At 38.0% G+C, this 19,326-nt stretch overlaps 1 protein-coding gene across 3 annotated transcripts in view; it reads right to left on the bottom strand.

Annotated features, from left to right (window-relative positions):
* The window catches only part of BICC1 (BicC family RNA binding protein 1), a 317,997-nt gene extending 298,894 nt beyond the window's left edge, over positions 1-19,103 (bottom strand). For 2 of the 3 annotated variants that reach the window (XM_032252529.1, XM_032252530.1), the window contains exon 1: positions 18,638-18,880. In XM_032252529.1, coding sequence (XP_032108420.1) covers positions 18,638-18,827 — 190 coding nt within the window. In that variant the 5' untranslated portion in view covers positions 18,828-18,880. Of the gene's footprint in view, positions 1-18,637 lie in introns of all 3 variants that reach the window. The other variant, XM_032252528.1, reaches the window with a different exon arrangement.
* Between the last annotated feature and the right edge of the window lie 223 nt (positions 19,104-19,326).

Raw genomic sequence — 19,326 nt, 5'->3', positions numbered from 1 at the left:
GAATGTATATTCTGCAGTTCTTGGGTAGTTCTTGAGTAGAATGTTCTTGAGTAAATATCTGTTATGTCCATTTGTTCTAGAGTCCAGTATTCCTTTGTTGACTTTCTGCCTAAATGCTCTGTCTAATGCTGCCAGGGAAGTGAAAGTCCTTTTGTTTTTTTGAGACTGTCTTGCTCTGTCGCTCAGGCTGGAGTGCAATGGCGTGATCTTAGCTCACTGCAACCTCCACCTCCCAGGTTCAAGTAATTCTCCTGCCTCAGCCTCCCGAGTAGCTGGGACTACAGGTGCCTGCCACCACACTGACTAACTAGTATTTTTAGTAGAGATGGGGTTTCACCATATTGGCTAGGCTGGTGTCAAACTCCTGACCTTGTGATCCACCCACCTCAGCCTCCCAAAGCTCTGGGATTACAGGCGTGAGCCACCATACCCAATCAAAAGTCCTTTACTATTACGGTGTTTCTGTCTATCTCTGTTCTTAGGTCTAGTAGTAGTTGCTTTATGAATCTGGGAGCTCTGGAGTTAGGTGCATATATATTTAGAATTGTTTTATCTTCTTGATGAATGGATCCTTTTATCATTGCATAATGACCTTGTCTTTTTTTACTATTATTGCTTTAAAGTCTGTTTTATCTGATATAAGAATAGTTACTCCTGCTTGCTTTTGGTTTCCGTTTGTAAGAAATATCTTTTTCCACACCTTTACCTTGGGTCTATAAGAATCCTTATGTGTTAGGTGTGTCTCCTAAAGACAGCAGATATTTGGTTTGTGACTATTTTATTCATTCTGCCAATCTGAAGCTTTAATGGAGCTTAAACCATTAACTTAGACCATCTCCATTCAATATTAATATCAAGATGTGAGGTACTATTCCAGTCATAATGTTGACTGTACTTTCTTTTCTTCATTGCTATTCTTTTATAAGCCCTGTGAATTTTATGTTTTCAGTAGTTTCTATCCTGGTGTGCATTAACCTTTTCTTTCAAGATTTAGAATTTCTTTTAGCAGTTCTTTTAACATTGGTCTAGTATTGACAAGTTTCCTCAGCATTTGCTTTTCTGAGAAAGACTTTATTTCACCTTTATTTATGAAACCCAGTTTTGTTGAATACAAAATTCTTGGCTAACAGTTATTCTGTTTAAGGAGACTAAAGAATGACCCTAATCTCTTCTGGTTTGTAAGGTTTCTGCTGAGGAGTCTGCTGGTAGCCTGACAGGTTTTCCTTTATAGGTTACTTAATGCTTTTGTCTCACTGTTCTTAGAATTATTTCCTTCAGTTTGACTTTGGATAAACTGATAGCTATGTTCTTTGGTGATGTCCTTTTTGCAATGAGTCTTCCAGGACTTCCTTGAGCTTGTCGTATTTGGATGTCTAAATTTTTGGCAAGGCCAGGGAAGTTTTCCTTGATTATTCCCTCAAATAGGTTTTCCAAACTTTTTGTTTTCTCTTCTCTTTCAGGAAAACTTATAATTATTTGTTTGGCTGTTTTACACAATCCCATACTTCTTGGAGACTTTGTTCATTTCTTTTAAATCTTTTTTATTTTTATCTGATTGGGTTAATTTGAAAGCCATGTCTTCAAGCTCTGAAACTATTTCTTCTACTTAATCTAGTGTATTATAAACAACTTCCACCACATTTTGTAGTACCCTAAGTGTGTCTTTCATTTCTGGAAGTTCTGACTGGTTTTCCTTTAAAACATCTATCTCTTCAAAAAAAATTTTTTCATTGATATCCTAATTTTTTTTTAATTTGTGTTGGTTTTAACCTTTCTCCTATATCTTCTTGAATAAGTTAATAATCAACCTTCTGAATTTTTATCTGGTATTTCAAAGATTTCATTTTGGTTTGGATCCACTCTTGGAGAGTTACTGTGTTTTTTGGGAGGTGTTACAGAACCCTGCTTTTTCATATTGCCAGAATTAATTATTTTTCTGGTTCCTTCTCATTTGGGTAGACTATTTCTTCTCATTATTTCTGAATTTATTTTTTGTTTAAGAGGGTTTTTATTTCTTTTATTCCCCTTGAGGGTATGGCTTTAATGTTTATAATTGTTGTTACCTAGCTTTAGCTCTGGGTACTTTCAGTGGTGAAGACTCTGTATGAGTTCCTTGGTTATAGAGGAACTTTGTGTGATGTTTTTCTCAGATGCTCATTGTAGCAATGATATCTTGGGTGTGTGAGCAGCTTCACTGTTTCCTGTGGGGATTTTCAGTCTGGTTCACAGTATAGGCTGCTGCCCACTGCTTCTTTCAAAGGGTCTGTAGTTCCTTTCAGTTTTTCTGTTAAGTTCCTATGTTACTTCTAGAAAAAAAAAGTTCATAGCATTAATTTCTACATACTATTTTGTCTTTCCATGTGGGAGAGGCATGCTCACAATATCACCAATCTGCTATCTTGGGTAAAGGGAGACTTAATGTCTGTCTTTACCTAGTGACAATTTTCTATTTAAAGTCTATTTTTGTCTGATATAAACATGGCCACTTCTGATCTCTTGGGGTTACCATTTACATGGAATATCTTGCATGTCTTTATACCTAAAGTGTCTTGTAGACAGCATTTAGTTGGATCTTGTTCTTTTTTAATCCATTCAGCCACTCTATGTCTTTTGACTGGGGGATTTAATCCATTTACATTTGAAGTAATTACTGACTATTATCATTTAATTGTGTTCTGTATGGCTAGTAGTGATTTTTGTCCCCCTCTGCCTCTCTTGCTGCCTTCCTTTCCATTTCATTGATTCTTCTATAGTGACACGCTTTTCTTTCTCATTTGCTCTAGTGCATCTTCTATAGGTATTTCTTTTTTTTTTTTTTTTTTGAGATAGAGTTTCGCTCTTGTTATCCAGGCTGGAGTGCAATGGCGCATCTCGGCTCACCGCAACCTCCGCCTCCTGGGTTCAGGCAATTCCCCTGCTTTAGCCTCCTGAGTAGCTGGGATTACAGGCACGTGCCACCATGCCCAGCTGATTTTTTGTAGTTTTAGTAGAGACGGGGTTTCACCATGTTGACCTGGATGGTCTCGATCTCTTGACCTCGTGATCCACCCGCCTCAGCCTCCCAAAGTGCTGGGATTACAGGCTTGAGCCACCGCGCCCGGCCTACTTCTATAGGTATTTCACCAGAGAACTTTATATTTCCATATCCTTTCATGTTACTGTCTAATATCTTTTTGTTTCAACCTAAATAACTCCCTTTAATAATTCTTATAAGGTAGGCAAATGGTAATTAATTCCCCACCTTTTTTTTTATCTAGAAAGGTCTTTATTTATTCTTCATTTTTAAAAGTCTTGCCATATATACTATTATTGGTTGTCAGGTTTTTTTTCTTTTGTACTTTGTATAGATGAGGGGACTTCAAAATTTTCATGGAAAATTAAATTAAAAAATAAAAATAAAAAATATGAGCTTTATTTCTCACTGTAAACTCCATCAAGTTCCAGTACTCTTGTAGGTGATTATATCAACCATTTAGTAAATCTCTAAAGAAGTCAAATGTCTTCTTAGACATTAAAAATCTTCTTAGACATAGATTTATCCATGTCAATGCAGTCCTTTTACATTAAGTGAAGAAAAATAGATACCCTTTAAAGATTCTTTAAATTAGGAGACAAAAAGAAGTCAAAAGGAATAAATGACAATTGTAAGATAGATGCATAATGATTCCCCATGGAAATTCTTTAAAATTTGTCCCTGTTTGATGAGAGGAATGGGCAGAGCACTGTCATAGTGGAGAAGGACTTGCTGATGAAGCTTTCCCAGGTATTTTTCTTCAAAAGCTTTGGCTTTCTCAAAACACTCTCATAATAAACAGATGTTATTTTCCTTTGACCCTCCAGAAAGTCAACATGCAAAATGCCTTAAATATCTCAAAAAACTGTTGCATGATTTTTACTCTTGACCAGTCTGCTTTCACTTTAGCTAGACCATGTGTCCCTCTTGGTAGCCATTGCTTTGATAGTGCTTTGTCTTCAGGATTATACTGGTAAAGCCATGTTTCATCTGCTGTTACAATTCTTTCAAGAAATGCTTCAGGATCTTGATGCCAATTGTTCAAATTTTTCATTGAAAGCTCTTATGTGGAACTAATCTTAGCACAAAAGTTTTGGCACCCACGGAAAGTTTGCTCAACTTTGATTTTTTAGTCAGAACTGTGTAAGCTAAACCAACTGAGATGCTACGGTGTTTGCCTATTGCTTCTGCTGTTAATTGTTGGTCCTCTTCAGTTAAGGCATGAACAAGATGAATTTTTTACTCATAAATTGATGTGGATTGTCTGCTGCCATGAGCCTTATCTTCATCATCATCTTGTCCCTTCTTGAGTTATCCATTTGTAAGCAGCTGATTTCTTTGGCATAGTGTCCCCATAAACTTTTTGTAAAGCATTAATAATTCACCACTTTTCTACCATGCCTCACCTTAAATTTGATATTTGTTCTTACCTCAATAATAGCAGAATACATGTTGCTCTGGATAGGGACTCTTTTCAAATTGATGTGTTATCCAAGTTAGCAGTTTATTTTAGTGCCCCAAAAAAGTGTGAAATCCACGCATAGTTTTTTTCAAAATACATTATTGTCTATGAACTTTTTGAAAATTCCTCATATCATCTTATTCCACTCTGTCCTGTGATGCTTCCACTGAGAAATCTACAATATTCTTATGGAAAGTCTCTGCATATACAACATTGCTTTTCTCCTGCTGTTTAGATCTTTGTTTTTGGAAAGTTTGGTTATAATGTGTCTTAGTGTGAATTTCTTTAGTTTCATCATGATTGTAGTCCTTTGAGCATCTTAAATTTGGATATTTTCTTTTTCACATTTGGACGATTTTGGCCAGTGTAGTCTGAAATATATTCTGTCCCTCATTTCCTCTATATTCCTCTTCTGAAATTCCTATAATGCATATATTATTCCACTTGATGGTGTCCCATAAGTCCCTTAGGCTTTCTTCATTTGTCTTTTTTCTTTTTGTTCCTCTGACTCAATAATTTCAAATGGCCTGTCTTTGAGTTTGCTGATTCTTTCTTCTGCTTCATAAAGTCTGCTTTTGATCCCCTATGATAATTTTTTTCAAATCAGTTACTGTATTCTTCAGCTCCAAAATTCCTGTTTGGTTATTTAAAATTCTTGTTTGAATCTTTATAGTTTCTCTCTCTTAACTGATACTCTCATTTTATTCACAGTTTCATTGTGTATCTATGTTTCCTTGTAGTGCACCAAACTAATTCAAAATGTCCCTCTTAAATTGTTTGTCAGGCAATTCATAGATCTCCATTTCTTTTGGGTCAGTTTACGAAGACTTATTTTGTTCATCTTACTGGGCCATATTTCCCTGTTTCTTTGTGTGCCTTATATTTTCTTGTAATTTTTATATTGGAATAGACAGTCACCTCTTCCAGTCTTTACCGACTAATTTTGGATTGAAAAAGATCTTTACCAATCATCCCAGCTAGAGATTCTGGGGGTCTCTCAAACCTTTTACAGAGAGGAATTTTTTCTGAGCCTATGGGTGTAATTTCACAATCAGAATAGGTTTGCTGGTTTCTTTTTCAGAAGTCTGTAGTCTCTTGCACCCTCTGGTGTCTTTCTGCAGTACTACGGGAAATTTGGTGGTGCCACCAACCACTGGGCTCTCTTGTTCTTAGCAGCCCCCATGCATCCAAAGTATGCCTATTCCTCATTTGCAGTCCAAGTCAAGCAAGGCAGAAACCAGTCACTTAAGCAGTCTCAAAAAGCCAGAAAAATGAACATAATTCCATTTTATCCTTTTTCTCCCAAGGGAGACACCAGTCACCAGAATTTTCTTCATTATTAGCTGTGGTGGCTTGGGGAAAGGGCTGTGTCAAATGAAATCAAACTGCTTATCTTACCTGTTTCAAAACTGTGGTTCTTGGTTTTAAACTTGCCTGGAGTCCTATGACTTCATAACTGATTTCTGGCCTTCTCATAAAGGCTTTATTGGACCATATATTGTTGAGTCAGTGTTTCTACAGGGGTAGAAGGATGGTGCTTCCTATTCCTCCATCTTGCTGACTGCAAACAGGCTTATTTTTGTAATCTCATAAAGCATTCTCTCCATCAAGAATTTACAGTAAGAATATTTCATACCTATTCAAATTTTGCCTCTCCCTTTCTGAATTTTTTTTGCATTTAAAGTATATAAAGACATTGTACTATACATACAATCTTATATACCATCTCATCTTCATCTCTGATTCCAGTGAGACTACAGTAAACAGTTCTGCATAGGTATCAACCGACTTTGGGGTAATAATGTCTCATCTCAAGCTTACACTAAACATACTACTTCCCTAGGAGCTTGTTGGATGCTTATGGGTGTCAGTAAGTCTTAAGTGTATTAACCCAGAATCACAGGAAAGGCAGGCCTTAGAAGGCAACCCTTGACTCTTCTCAAAGAGACAGAAGCTGACAGACAAATGCCTCTCCTTTTAATCCCTTAGGTGGACAGTTTAGGGATATAGTTTCTGGGCCTCACCAGAAGTAGCAGTCATCCTCAGAAGTAATGAACTAGATAGTGCATCGTTGTATTGGCTTTGCCTTTTCTATTTGACTCTGCAGTTCCCTCATTTCATTTCTTTGTCTTGTTGGGTGAAGGTAGGTGACCCAGACTAAGATGCACATTAATTCGGGCTTTATTCTATGTGATCTCCTTTTGTTTTCTGTTAACAAATACAGGTAGGTTTCTTCTCTTCCACTAGATTATAGTCCTTTTAAAGGTAAAGGGCCTCATTTAATTCTATAGTCCTATAATATGCACTCATGATTTTTGTCTAGTACATGCAACAATTTCTCATAGTAGATGGTCTCACTATTCCCAAATGATTTTGAATGAAAAAAAAATTTCACAAGTTTGAAAAAACCTGAAAGCTAATCATTCATGCAAAACTTTTAAAATTCAAATCCATTTTTATAATGTTTTGTTGCTAAAGCCCAGTTGTTTTGACTTGGTCAAATACGTTTTACTTAGATAATGCATCCCAGTTAACCATTTACTGATGATAAATATATTTTTGAAGGTAATCTTTCTGATTAGGTGATAATATAACTGCCAACAACGTTTTAGCAAATTATAAATCCCTTGAAAAAAAACCTCTATAAATCTATGATAATCTCAGGTTTCCTTTTCCCATATAAAATGTTTTAATTTTAAAATTCACACCCCTCCCCAGATTAAAATAAAAATTTCTTTACATGATTCCTCCTGCAACACTCAAGTCAAACACACATTTCGCTGGCTTTAAGTTTAATCATTATATGAAATAATTTAAAAGATAAAATCTTACCAAAACATTGCCTTTGCTTTAAGTGATGCTTTAAACAACAACAGAAAGCTCATAGCATGATAAAGAGACCAACTCAGAACATAGACAATATAAGATTTAGTGGTCCTCTGTGCAGAATATGAAAAAATACTGTGTTAGTCCTCAATAATCAATAAGCAATTAAAACAATTCTGAAAATACTTGAAATCTGTGGACAGATACAGATGTCTTTATTTTTATTGAAATTTTACTCTAATGTACAAAATTACATTTTCCTATTTTCCTGCCCTGCAACTACAGTGGTTTAGATGCTAGATATCAATCCTGACACATGAAGCTTGATAACTGGACATATTAGCAGAGGAGAAGGAAAATGTGACAAAAAGATCCTACTTCAGGAAGCATAAAATCTGTTGTTCATCTAGTACAATATGTCAACACCAAGTCTCAACTATGGTTTACACTGTAGTCTCTGCTCAATTACTGTAGACAACCTTACAGAATTCAGGGTGTTGCAAATTTGACTGCCAAGATACTAGAAACAGAGCTCGCGGTTAGCTCTCTGATGAGTACTTGCTTCTCCAAAGCCAAGACACTCCAACTATCCTCTTTCTACCACATTTCCCATTAGCTGTAAATGCTCATGTGTGTTATAGATCAAGATGAATTCCTACCAAAGCTACTCAAGTATGGAGAACTAACTCAGTTTCCAATACCATGTTCAAAGTACCATTGGGTTTCTATTATTTATTGTGCAAAAGACATGGAATACTGGAGCTGAAAGAGATTTTAAGAGGCATCTAATGCGAAACCGTAAGAGGCTGTCCAAGGTGGCCAGGTCAGTGGCAAGACTGGGTCATGAACTCAAGGCACCTGACTCCTAATCAACCATTCTATGGAGATAAGTGGTTTATTTCCCTCTAACTCAAAATAACTCAATGATAATCTTAGTAAGCTAACATAAAAGGCTACTCTTATTTTTGAGAATGGATTATCTCTTATCTGAGAAGCTTTGAAATCACATTTAAACAACTATCTAGAGATGTATTATTCTAAGAACAAGATAATTCAGTGTCTGTAACTGAAATTATATTAACCTTGACAGATTTCAATTTATAAAACTAACCCAGATTAGATACAAATATAAATTAACATTAACCTTACTTGAATTAAGTTTTGCATATCCTCATTCAAAACTCCACACTAATGTACTATCACTAAAAGTAAAACATTCTACATACTTCCTAGACTGAAGGTGAAGAAAGATCACCTTGCATGTGGAGAACTGCTCTGACTTACTCGCGTAAGGCAAAACTGTTTGGCAATTCTTAAGGCCAAGCACGTGACTTTGCTTTAAAGCTCTATTCTATAAGGTCAAAGCCAGGTCCGCTAGCCCAAAATGAGACAAACTTTTAAATCCAGATCGATCATGGGTCGTTTATTCTATAAACACAATCCAGATATTTTCACAGTTCTGGGCCAGATGCCACAGAGGAACAGAAGATGAATTTGAAAAATACAAACTATTTACAAGGCACCAATTGTGTGCCAGGCTTATAAACATTATCATAATCCTAGATGAGATATATTATTATTGTTTTATAAAGGGAGAAACTAAGAAAACATAACCAAAGCTAATAGAAGGCAGAGCTTTGAAACATCTGCATGCATTCTCACTGAGAATTCTAACCCACCCCTGAGCCTGACATCAAACTCCTCTGCATTTCAGCAGGGCACTCAAGAAGCAGTGTCACCTATTCTGTAGGGTAGTTTGTCATCCTAAACTCAGCTATGATACTTCTCCACAATATACAAAAGTCTAGACTTTAAAACAACCCGAAGAAGAAAACTAGTGTCTGGATCTAGTTGGAATTCCAAAAGAAAGCAGGGCCCCAAAATTAAAGTGTTCACAGTTTTTGTTTTCCTGTAAAATAAAGATCCCAATGGGCACCTGTATCTCATGAATTGTTGCTGAGAGGCTGAGATGACCACACAGGCATAAATCACCAATGACAATGCCCCACACAAAGTATAAGAGATCAATACAAATTGGCTGCTGCTTTTGCAATTACCATCATTCTTCAGTACTCAGATTCCTCAAATTTCTTCCTCAGAATACAGTCACAAAGAAAAAAAAACTATGTAATCATGTTCATTATACAGTAGTTCATAGCCATAAAAATTTTTTTCAACCAAATGTGCTATATTATTCAACTATAGAATTTTAATCCTGAAAACTGTTTAGAAATACAGAAAACATTTAATAGATTAAAATGCTGAATGCAAAACAGTAGTTAACACTGTATCAGTAACTAAACTCTAATTCAAGGCTGAAAAATTAAAATGGTTCTTAGGACGGTGAGATTGCTGATGATTATTTTTCTTTTTAAAAGCTTCCTTCATATTGCTTTTTAAATTTGTACAAGAAAAAGTGCATTTTAAATTATTTTATAATATATTATGTAAGTCTTTATTATGCCTAACTTAATGGGAGCCTGTAGGAAAACTGAATGCATTCTGAGCCTACTGCAATATGACAATACTGCCCTCCACAATAATATATAGATTTGTGCTCCTCCCCCAAGTCCCTTAAACCAAGCTACTATAAACAACATGCCAGTTATAAATTACGTTCCTAGACTAAAATGCTTCAAGACAGTTTAATAATGTGGAAGAAGTACTAGCTTCAAAGGTAAAGGAAATCAAAGAAAGAAAAGAACCTGAATCTTCTTAAACTTCAGTGAGTTCACCACCTTCTAACCACCTTAGAATGTTTCTCAAAGTGTTATACTGGGACCATCTCCATTAGACTCACACAAGATTCTTTTCAAAATGCCTATCCTGCCAACACCACTCTCAAACCTACAAAGTTGGAATCTGAGAGGGAAGCCACAGTCTACCTCCCCCCCCAAAAAAAAAACACATTCCCCAGGTGACTTTCATGCACACAATTTTTAAAAAATATTGATCCACAGACATACTAAGCAGGTAAGATAAAAATCACTTAAATTTTTCAGTGAAAAAGGCAAAATGGAGCTGTAACTCTACATTGGTAATTCAATTCTTTTTAGTAACAGACTGTGGGGACAACAGGTATAAGGAGCAGATACCCTGCAGATTTGTGGTCTCTTCTGCCTAATCTGCAAAACTTCCCAGAAAATAATTTTTCAAAATTGACCAGGAACCTTAAAATTTCCATGTCCTTCAACCCCCCCTGCAAAAAATTTCATTAATAAGGTTTTTCCTATGAGAATAATCAAAAATGCATACAAGGTTTTTAGGCAAAAGTGATTGGGATAGCAGGATAAACATTTGTCATCTGCCATATCTTTACTACCTGCTCTGCACCTTGCACCTGTGGATACAGTATTTCTAACCTTCACAGCCTGGAAGATAGATACTTTTTATCCCCATTTTAGAGAGGAGAAGGCTGGGCTAAATGAGTTATTAAGTTGTCCTAGGCTACACAGCTAATAAATGATAGAATCAGGATCTGAATCCTGGGCAGTTTGAATAGAAACATGGGGCTCATTCCATTGCCTGACCACCTAAAAATATTCTAAATTGTTGTAGTGTTTAAACAAAGTATAATACAACAAGAGAATTATATAGACATTTAAAACCATGTTTTTCAAGAACCTTTAATGAAACAGAAAATATTTATGATATAATGCTAAGTGAAAAAGATGGGAGGTATGATGCTGGTGTAGGATTTAAGTCACAGAAGGGTAGGGATGGTAATTCTTTTGGTTTCATCTGCATCCCCAAAGCTTAACACTGCACCTGACATATGGTAGAAACTCAATATGCATGGCAAAAATAAATTATGTGTGGGTATATTTTCAAAAGACCAGGAAAAAAATTCCTAAAATATCATCAGTGGTTATTACTGGATTCTGGACTTAGGAATGACTTTTGGTTTTTCTTTTTCACATATGTTTATACTTTAAAGTATTCTATATAAATCTGTATTACTTTTAAAATCGAGGGAAAAAAACAGCAATGGCTAATTTTCAAATCCTATTTTTAATCACCTTCCTATAAAAGAGATACAGTTAAGCTCCAGATTAACTCAATATGCACACTAATATGTGGTTTGTCACTTTCACTATAACAAGGAAACCATTTGATACCTATAACGTGTTATTTTTTTAATATCCCAGCATCATAAATGGGAACCGGATTTAATACTTGTTACAAATACAACTGCATTCATCATCCACAGTTATTGGTAGCCTGGTAGGTAGGAAAAGTATTTACAAATGTATAGCACCCATAGCATGTTTCTATGATGGTTTTGTGCACTTTGGAGACTTACCTAATGGTAGTACAACAAGTATTAGACACTGAATTTGATGACTTTTGCAGCATAACAAGATTTTCTGGCCAAGATCGTTCCTACACACTGCAAAACCACTATAAGTTAGCATTAAAATTGTGCCTCATCCCTCACAGTTTATTAAACATTTTATATAAAGGAACATATGTGGTCACTATTACCCTATACATTTTTTAAGAACTGTATCTTAAAATGAACTGAGAGTGAGTCAACTAGTTTATCAGCTCATCATTTTGGATAATTTCAAACGACAAAACATGAGATGATTATTCTATCAAACTATCTCCAAAATGGTTCTAAACAAATTCTGGTCTTATTGGCCAGATTTTACCTGAGTGACCAGCCTATAAAAAGCCAAAAGGGCAGAGGCATGAACTACACTGAACCTGTCAATTCTAAAAGAAATCTGACATGTGTGGAAGGTGGGAGGAGGGAAGACAGAAAGGATATCTTAGTGTAATAAAAAGTAAAATGAGCATTTTTATGCGCTATGTAATTTTCCATAGGAAAAAAAAAAAAAACATCTGACGTGGAGAAAACAATGGAGAATTTTTAGAGATAGTTCCAGTACCCAGTGGCCCTAGGTCCTGTTCATAAAAGGAGTAACAAGATGAGAAGAGCTTTAGATGATCAAAGTTGTTTCCTCTTTGAGATCTAGGTTTGTTTCTGGACTATGCCAAGAAAGAAATTCTAGGGAGTCTCTCAGAAACTACTCTGGTTCAGGGGCTGCCTGATGAAAAAAAAAATTATAATTTAAAAAAAGAAAGAAAGAAATTCTACAGATATATAATGTTACTAAATAATATAAGTTCCTACAGATTATCAGCACAGTCCAAAGTCTCTGATACAGGTACGCTTTGGCTTCAGTCAAAGCTTGCAATTTTGGGTCCCAACGCTTCTCTATTTTGCCTACTGGGAAGAAACTATGAGGTGAATCATTCAGCATCTATTCTGACCCCCTTCTTCTTTGCCTACTTCTACTAGTGAGGCTGGAAAAAGATGACACATTCCCAGAGTCTCTTGCAACAAAAGGGGCCAAAGAAGTACAAACGGGAGTTCCAGGAAAGAGAATTCTTTGTCACATAAAAAGGCAAAATCTCTAAGACAAAATAATTTTTGTTTTTCCACTTTTTACCTGCATAAACTACAGACACACCTCAAGATACAGCCATAGCCGTAGTGCAAAAATAAGGCAAAAAGCCACAGGCTGAAGATGGAGGGGGCAGAAGGAGGGAAGACACTGGGCTCCTGATGCCCTTGAGCAGCTCTCGAAGCCAGGACTGCTTAGCCCCAGACTTCTCAGTAGGTGAGGAAGACAAATCCCTGTCTTCTTTAAGCCACTCTATGTCAAGGTTTCCTGTTAGTCGCAGCCAAATACATTCCTGCCTGTAAAAGTCATTGGTATAACAAACCTCTCTAGCTGTGTGGTTAACTTATCAATGATCAACTTCACCAAAACCCCCCAAGTCTCCACAGAGATAATACTGACTGAGAGTGCTTGCTCCATGCCCATGAGCGTGAGGTTTTAATGCCCCTCCCAGTGTATCCTCACAGGACTCTACAAGAAGCAAAGTGAGGACCCCCTCAACTCAAGCTAGTCTGACAGCAGCTCCAGAGCTCTTTACTGCCAAGCTATACAACCTCTGATGTGTTTTTTCACTTAATCTACAAAGAAATTTTAATTTCAACTATGCTTTCTGGCTCAAATAAATTATCTTTAAAAACTTCCTAATTTTTTGAGGAAGACTTTCACTAAAAATCAAATCAACCACCCCCCTATACACACACACAAAAGGATTCACATGCAATTAGAAGAAAAAAAGACTTGGCAAGCATTTTCTTTCCAGTGTTTTGAAATCTTTATCCATCATGTGAAACTACTGCTTTTTCTGAACTGATGTTTATTAAGCACCATGAACCTGACACTGAGCTGAGCATTTCACATACATTCTCTCATTCAGTGTTCACAATATCCTCATAAAGTGGGACTATTATTATCCCCATTTTACAGGTAAGCGAATGAAACACGTTAACCCAGGCAGAGCATTTTCTTCAAAATAGCTTCTTTCTACACACCAATGAGTGACTCAAATTCAGAGCAACGTACAACTAGAAGAGAGATTAACTGATTTTGCGGCTAGTCTTTAGTAAACCATACTAGAAGTGAATGGCTCAGGACCAGTCAAAGAATGGAAAACACTCAAAGCAAGAACAGTTTACAACTAAGAAGGGTGAAAAGCCCTCTCATCCTAGCAAAATCTAGAATTCAACACTCATATCTAATGGAGCTTTACTTAGTATGTACTCACCCACCTTTACAAGTACACTGAACACATGGTGAGCTGCCAGGAAGATCAATAATATTTGGATAGCTGTGCATGTTCATTAATCATAAGATAATTTAAGTCCAAATTAAAGTTTCCAATATTCTTGATTTTCATGATCAATATAAGAACATGCATTTTATACATTATTTACAGTGAATATTGTTGTCATTAGCTTATTCAGCACTTTCTCTGTTGCCAGCACTGGGATGGCTTACACCACCTTTTTCCTCTTCATTGTCAAAACTACCTGAGGAGTTAAGAACTGTTATTAACTCCCCTGTTTGAGAAATGGGGTCGCAAGTACTAAATTCTCCCAAGCTCCCTATTAAAAGGTAACACCAAGATTCAAATCCAGATTTGGCCCAGAGCCCTGTGCTCTTAATTGCTAAGATCATAAAGTTATTTGATTTGTTTTTGCTCTTTATTAGCCTTGATCAAGCATTAGCTAGAAAGCTCTATTCATTTAAGCTTTACTCTTTATCTTCGCTTTCAGTACTCTACCATTTTCATACATTTTTGGCTTCATATTTCTTCCCGCTCCCATGAAAAAAGTCTAAATTATTATCTGTTCATCAAACCATTTTAAAAATCCACTAAAGTTTGCAGAATTAAAGAGATAACATAGTTGCTGCTCCCACTTTTAATCAATGATGTATGACAACCTCTGTTTTAGTGGCTAACTCTGCTACTCAACCAAGCAGTGGCAAATGATCCCAGTTCTGCCTATCATTGTAAAAATGCAACATGGTTCTTAAAGTCTTTAGCAGCAATATCATAAAACCCCACCAGATGTCAATCTCCTTTCATGAAAATAGGCCATTCCTCCCCATCACAGGCCCCACTTTTTAACACTCACTACTTTCCCTACTGAAAGAAGGGATTCCCAAACTTTGAAAATGCCTGTGCTTCTGAATTTTATGTGGGAAGTTTTTTTTAAATAATACTTTGAGGTGCTGTGTTATATATGGGAATTTTTAATTTTATAGTACACATATGTTTTTACAAAGAAAAATACTTTTAAAAAGAAACGTATTAATATAGGAATCCTGTGTTTGCCTCAGTACTCCAGCAAACACCAAGACTGTATCTCCGATTCTCTTGACTCAATTATTTCCTACTTTCTCCCAAACCTTCTGCTTTGACACTCTCCCCCCTTTCCTCCCTGGTCACTCACATTAAGCTAATGTGAGTTATGATATGTAACTCATAACTTTGAGTTAATTTAACTCAAATTTAATTGACTTAAATAAATCAACACTATTATTTCATATGAAACATGAAATTCACATTTGAAGATCAGTATTAAATATATTTAAATTTATTTATTTTTATCACCGTTATCATTAAAAATGCTGTCTATGGTATTCATTCCAAGGCTGACCACACCCATCAAAAACCTAAACTTGAAAATAAATTTCCATTTATAAAACTGTAAACTAATAAAACTGATAATGGTCATTTACAGCAAAAACATCAGATACTCTGCATGTTTTGAAGTAGTTACTAGAATCCAACCCACCAGTAAAAAAAAAAAGAAAAGAAAAAATAGTGATATTTCCCTACATTTTTGGCCTAGTGGTTTTTATCTGTAACAATTCTTTGAAGTTTCAATGATTATCTAAGAATGGTATTTCATTTATTTGACTACTACCCTATTGCCCATATTTTAACTTCACTGAATTTTTGGTCCATTGCGTAGAAGAATTTCTCTACTAATAAAAATACAACTCATTAAAGATTAACTTGCCCCCAGGACAGTCTCTCTGGTAACAAATTCCAAGCATTATAATCACTAATTTGCACTCGGAATACTTAAAGGCAGAAAATCTTATTTATCCTGATTTAAATTGGAAAACTGTAGCTATTTTCAGTCAACTGTAAATAGAAAAAAATAGCAACCCAAATTCACAATCATCAAAAACTCAAACACAGACTTTACTTCCTTGGCACATTTCAAATAAAAAGTTTTCCACCCAAGAATATTTAACAATATTAGAATGCTTACTGACTTGACAGACTCACTTTTTTAGTTTCTACTTTACTTCTGCAATTATGAACTTGCAAAACTATTTTGTTCCCCAACTATGTATTGAGTATATGCTATATTTCATACATTGTGGCAGGCACTGGAAATCCTTTTAATCCATGATGTAATATTTATTACTAATAATAACAACAGATATTCATTAAGTTCTTATTGACCAAACACTGTGGGCAAATGTTAGTTTGTTAGGCATTATCTCTTTCGATTCTCCCAAAACCTAAGAGAAAAGGTCCTAGTATCAGCTCCATTTTACAGACGGGCAAACTGAAGGCAGAGGGAGGCCCAGCAACTTTCCTGAGATCCTACAGGGTTTTGAACCCAGGTATTAGTGATCCCAGTGCTCACACTTGCATTTTGGCTAACAACTAACCACATATACTACAATGGTCCCATAAGATTATAATGAAGCTGAAAAATTCCTATCACCTAGTAATGTCATAGCCATAGTAAATTAACACATTACCTTTCCAATGTTTAGATATATTTGGATACACAAATACCATTGTGCTACAACTGCCTACAGTATTAGGTACAGTAACAAGCCTTGTAGTCTGGTAACGTATTTGTAGCCTAGGAGCAACAGACTATACCATATAGCCTGGGTAGTAGGTGTAGCAAGCTACACAATCTACATTTGTGTAATTACACGCTATGATGTTTGCACAATGAAAATATGAAAATGCCTAAGGATACATTTCTAAGAATATATCCCAGTCGTAGTCCTTAAGTAATGCATGACTGTATATTGGTTATTCAAGAGATGTTAACTGTTAAAACTTTCTGTAAAAGAAACTTTATCACTGCAAAGCAATTTCAAACCATCTCAGGTTGTAATAACACACCTACTAATACAAAAGCCTTCAAATTTTCAAAAAGCCTCATCAAAACTTCATTTTATTCAAAGTGAAAATGAATGAATTCAAAAAAGGAAATCTACTTCTAAAGCTCAGGTTATACGCTTGAACTTCCCAGAAGCTAACATCACTGTCCTTACTTGTTTGTGCGCAGGTGAAACAGATCACTCTTTCACATCACTCCAGGCTCATGTAGAAAACTGGAAGCTGGTTGAAAAGGATGAGTATGTGCTACTATCAGTTCCTTCCAAACTATCTCACAATATATGCCTGACATAAATCTAATATTTTGTTTTATAATCATAAACTAGGCAAACAGACCACAGAACAGATGAAATAACTAAAATGAGTTACTGAAATGCAACTGCGGCTTTAATTTCCAAATCTATCTTATAAATGGTCTCACTTGAAGAGTTTATCACAGAAGTAACTCTTCTCAAAAGTTACATAATTTGAGAAAGAAGAGGGAAGGGGAGAGATAGACAGAGACGTGACACACATTAGGTATGTTTATCAATAAAAATAAGCAACAAGGGAGGAAAGCCTGTAGCACATCCAAAAACCGCCTTCCAAACACTCTTGCTATTTGTTTCCACCAAGTTATTGTTTTGGAAAACATGTTGTTCTCTCTTAAAATAACCTACTTAATTGTTCTAAAAAGCCACTGCATTTCCACAGCTGGCTAAATCGCTTCCATACTGCGATGCATTGACTGATAAAGTAAGTTACGCATAAAGCCACAAAGAAAGTTTGAAAAGCTCCAATCCCTCCCGCGATAAAAGAACACTAGCTACTGAATGAATCTTCACCAGCACCCAAAGTGAGACTAATGCCTGGTCTTCTACACGTATTTTAAGAATAACGGTCATTCCAACTGACTCATTTCTCTCTTTGGATGTGGGAAATGAGCCACATACAGGTAGGCTAGTAATTAACGATTTTAAGAAAGGTCAAAATGACCTTGGACGTTTTGACGTTCACTCCAATACTCGTATTATAAATCAGAATCTGTTTTCGGTCCAATGTGGTTCAAGACTTTCTGCCTGGGAAAGTCCCAAAGAAATTAAAGAGTTAAAAATAATTGTAAGTTGTGAAAGACAAAGTCAGACACCCACAGCACAGGAAGATTTTTATGGACTGAATGTAACTCAAGATGTGTTTTATAAGCCTGTCAAGAGATGAACACTGTCCTCAAACACAGCAGCACTGCCCCCACACTCTCCCCTCGCTTTGGCTGCTCACCCCCATCCTGGCCCTCCTTGACCACAGGGTGGGGGCGGGAGCTCCTGTCTTAAGCCCTGACATCTGCAGAGCGTTTCCCAATAGCAAGACAAGGCCCCTCAGCTGGAGGAAGTGGATACTGACAAGGGGAGAGAGTGAAGCAGGAGAGAGACAGAACTCGAGACTGCCAGGGCATGGGGGGAGTCACGCATACTCTGTGCCGCCTGGCTGATGCGGATGGCACAGCCCAGGTATCCAGGCTGAAGTTGGCATCTCCAAAGTCCAGAACGCAACTTGGGCGCGCCAGTACAAACTCGGCCTTCGGCTTTTCTGAAGCCGGTCAAGTTCGCACAGGGCCCCCGGCGCCTGGAAACCTGAGAGGCGTGGAAGGGCGGGGAGTCCCGCGAAGTTTCCATTCCCTGGGTGTCCTCGGGCTCCGCCGGGGAGCGGGCCTGGAGCTAAACCGGCCGTGGGCAGGAGTAGCGGGGACCGGCGCGCGCGCTGGGGATGTCCGAGAAGGAGTTGGAGGCTAAGTCGGGGAGTCCTAGAACACCGGGGATGCCTACCTTGTAACATGGCCTCAAGTTTCTTCCTGTCCACGCGGAAGCGCTCCTCGCTCCACTCCGGGCTGTGCAGGGTCGCCCCGGCGACCAGGTCGTCCTCGGAGCCGGGCACTGGGGAGTCGGTGCTGCGCTCGCTGTTGGAGCCGGGGTCCGACTGCGCAGCCAGGTAGCCGGGCTCTCCCTGGGCGGCCATGGTGGGCGCGCAGCGCTCGGGCTCCCGCTGCCGCCGCCGCTCCGCCTGCGCCGCCGCCTCCGCTCGCCGGCCGGACTCAACTAGCTCCCCGCGCCGCGGCGCTAGCTCGTCCCCCTGCAGCCGCCGACGCCACCGCCAACGCCGCCGCCGCCACGGAGCCCCCGGCGCATCCCAGCCTCGGGCGCCGCCCGCGCCGCCCACGCCGCCCGCCGCCCCGGGTCGCGGCCCCGGTCCGGGTCCAGTGGCTGCGCCGCCCCCCGCCAGCAACGCCCGAGCGGAATGAGCGCGCCGCGCTGCCCGCGCCTCCATCCGCAGGGCTCGGCGCCCCCTCCCCGCCCGCCGCCCCTGCAGCCGCGCGCTCATTGGCCCGGCTGGCCCACGGGGAGCCGCGGCGGGCGGGCGGCCCCTGGCGCTCACACACTCGCGCGCACACACACACCACGTACACACTACCACTTTCTGCACTTACACGTATAAATCCTTTGCATACATACACTTT

Source organism: Sapajus apella, unplaced genomic scaffold, assembly GCF_009761245.1.
Source record: "Sapajus apella isolate SASKATOON/1434 unplaced genomic scaffold, GSC_monkey_1.0 scaffold78, whole genome shotgun sequence".
NCBI classification, from domain to species: Eukaryota; Metazoa; Chordata; class Mammalia; order Primates; family Cebidae; genus Sapajus; species Sapajus apella.
This window is presented reverse-complemented; position numbering and strand designations above follow the sequence as displayed.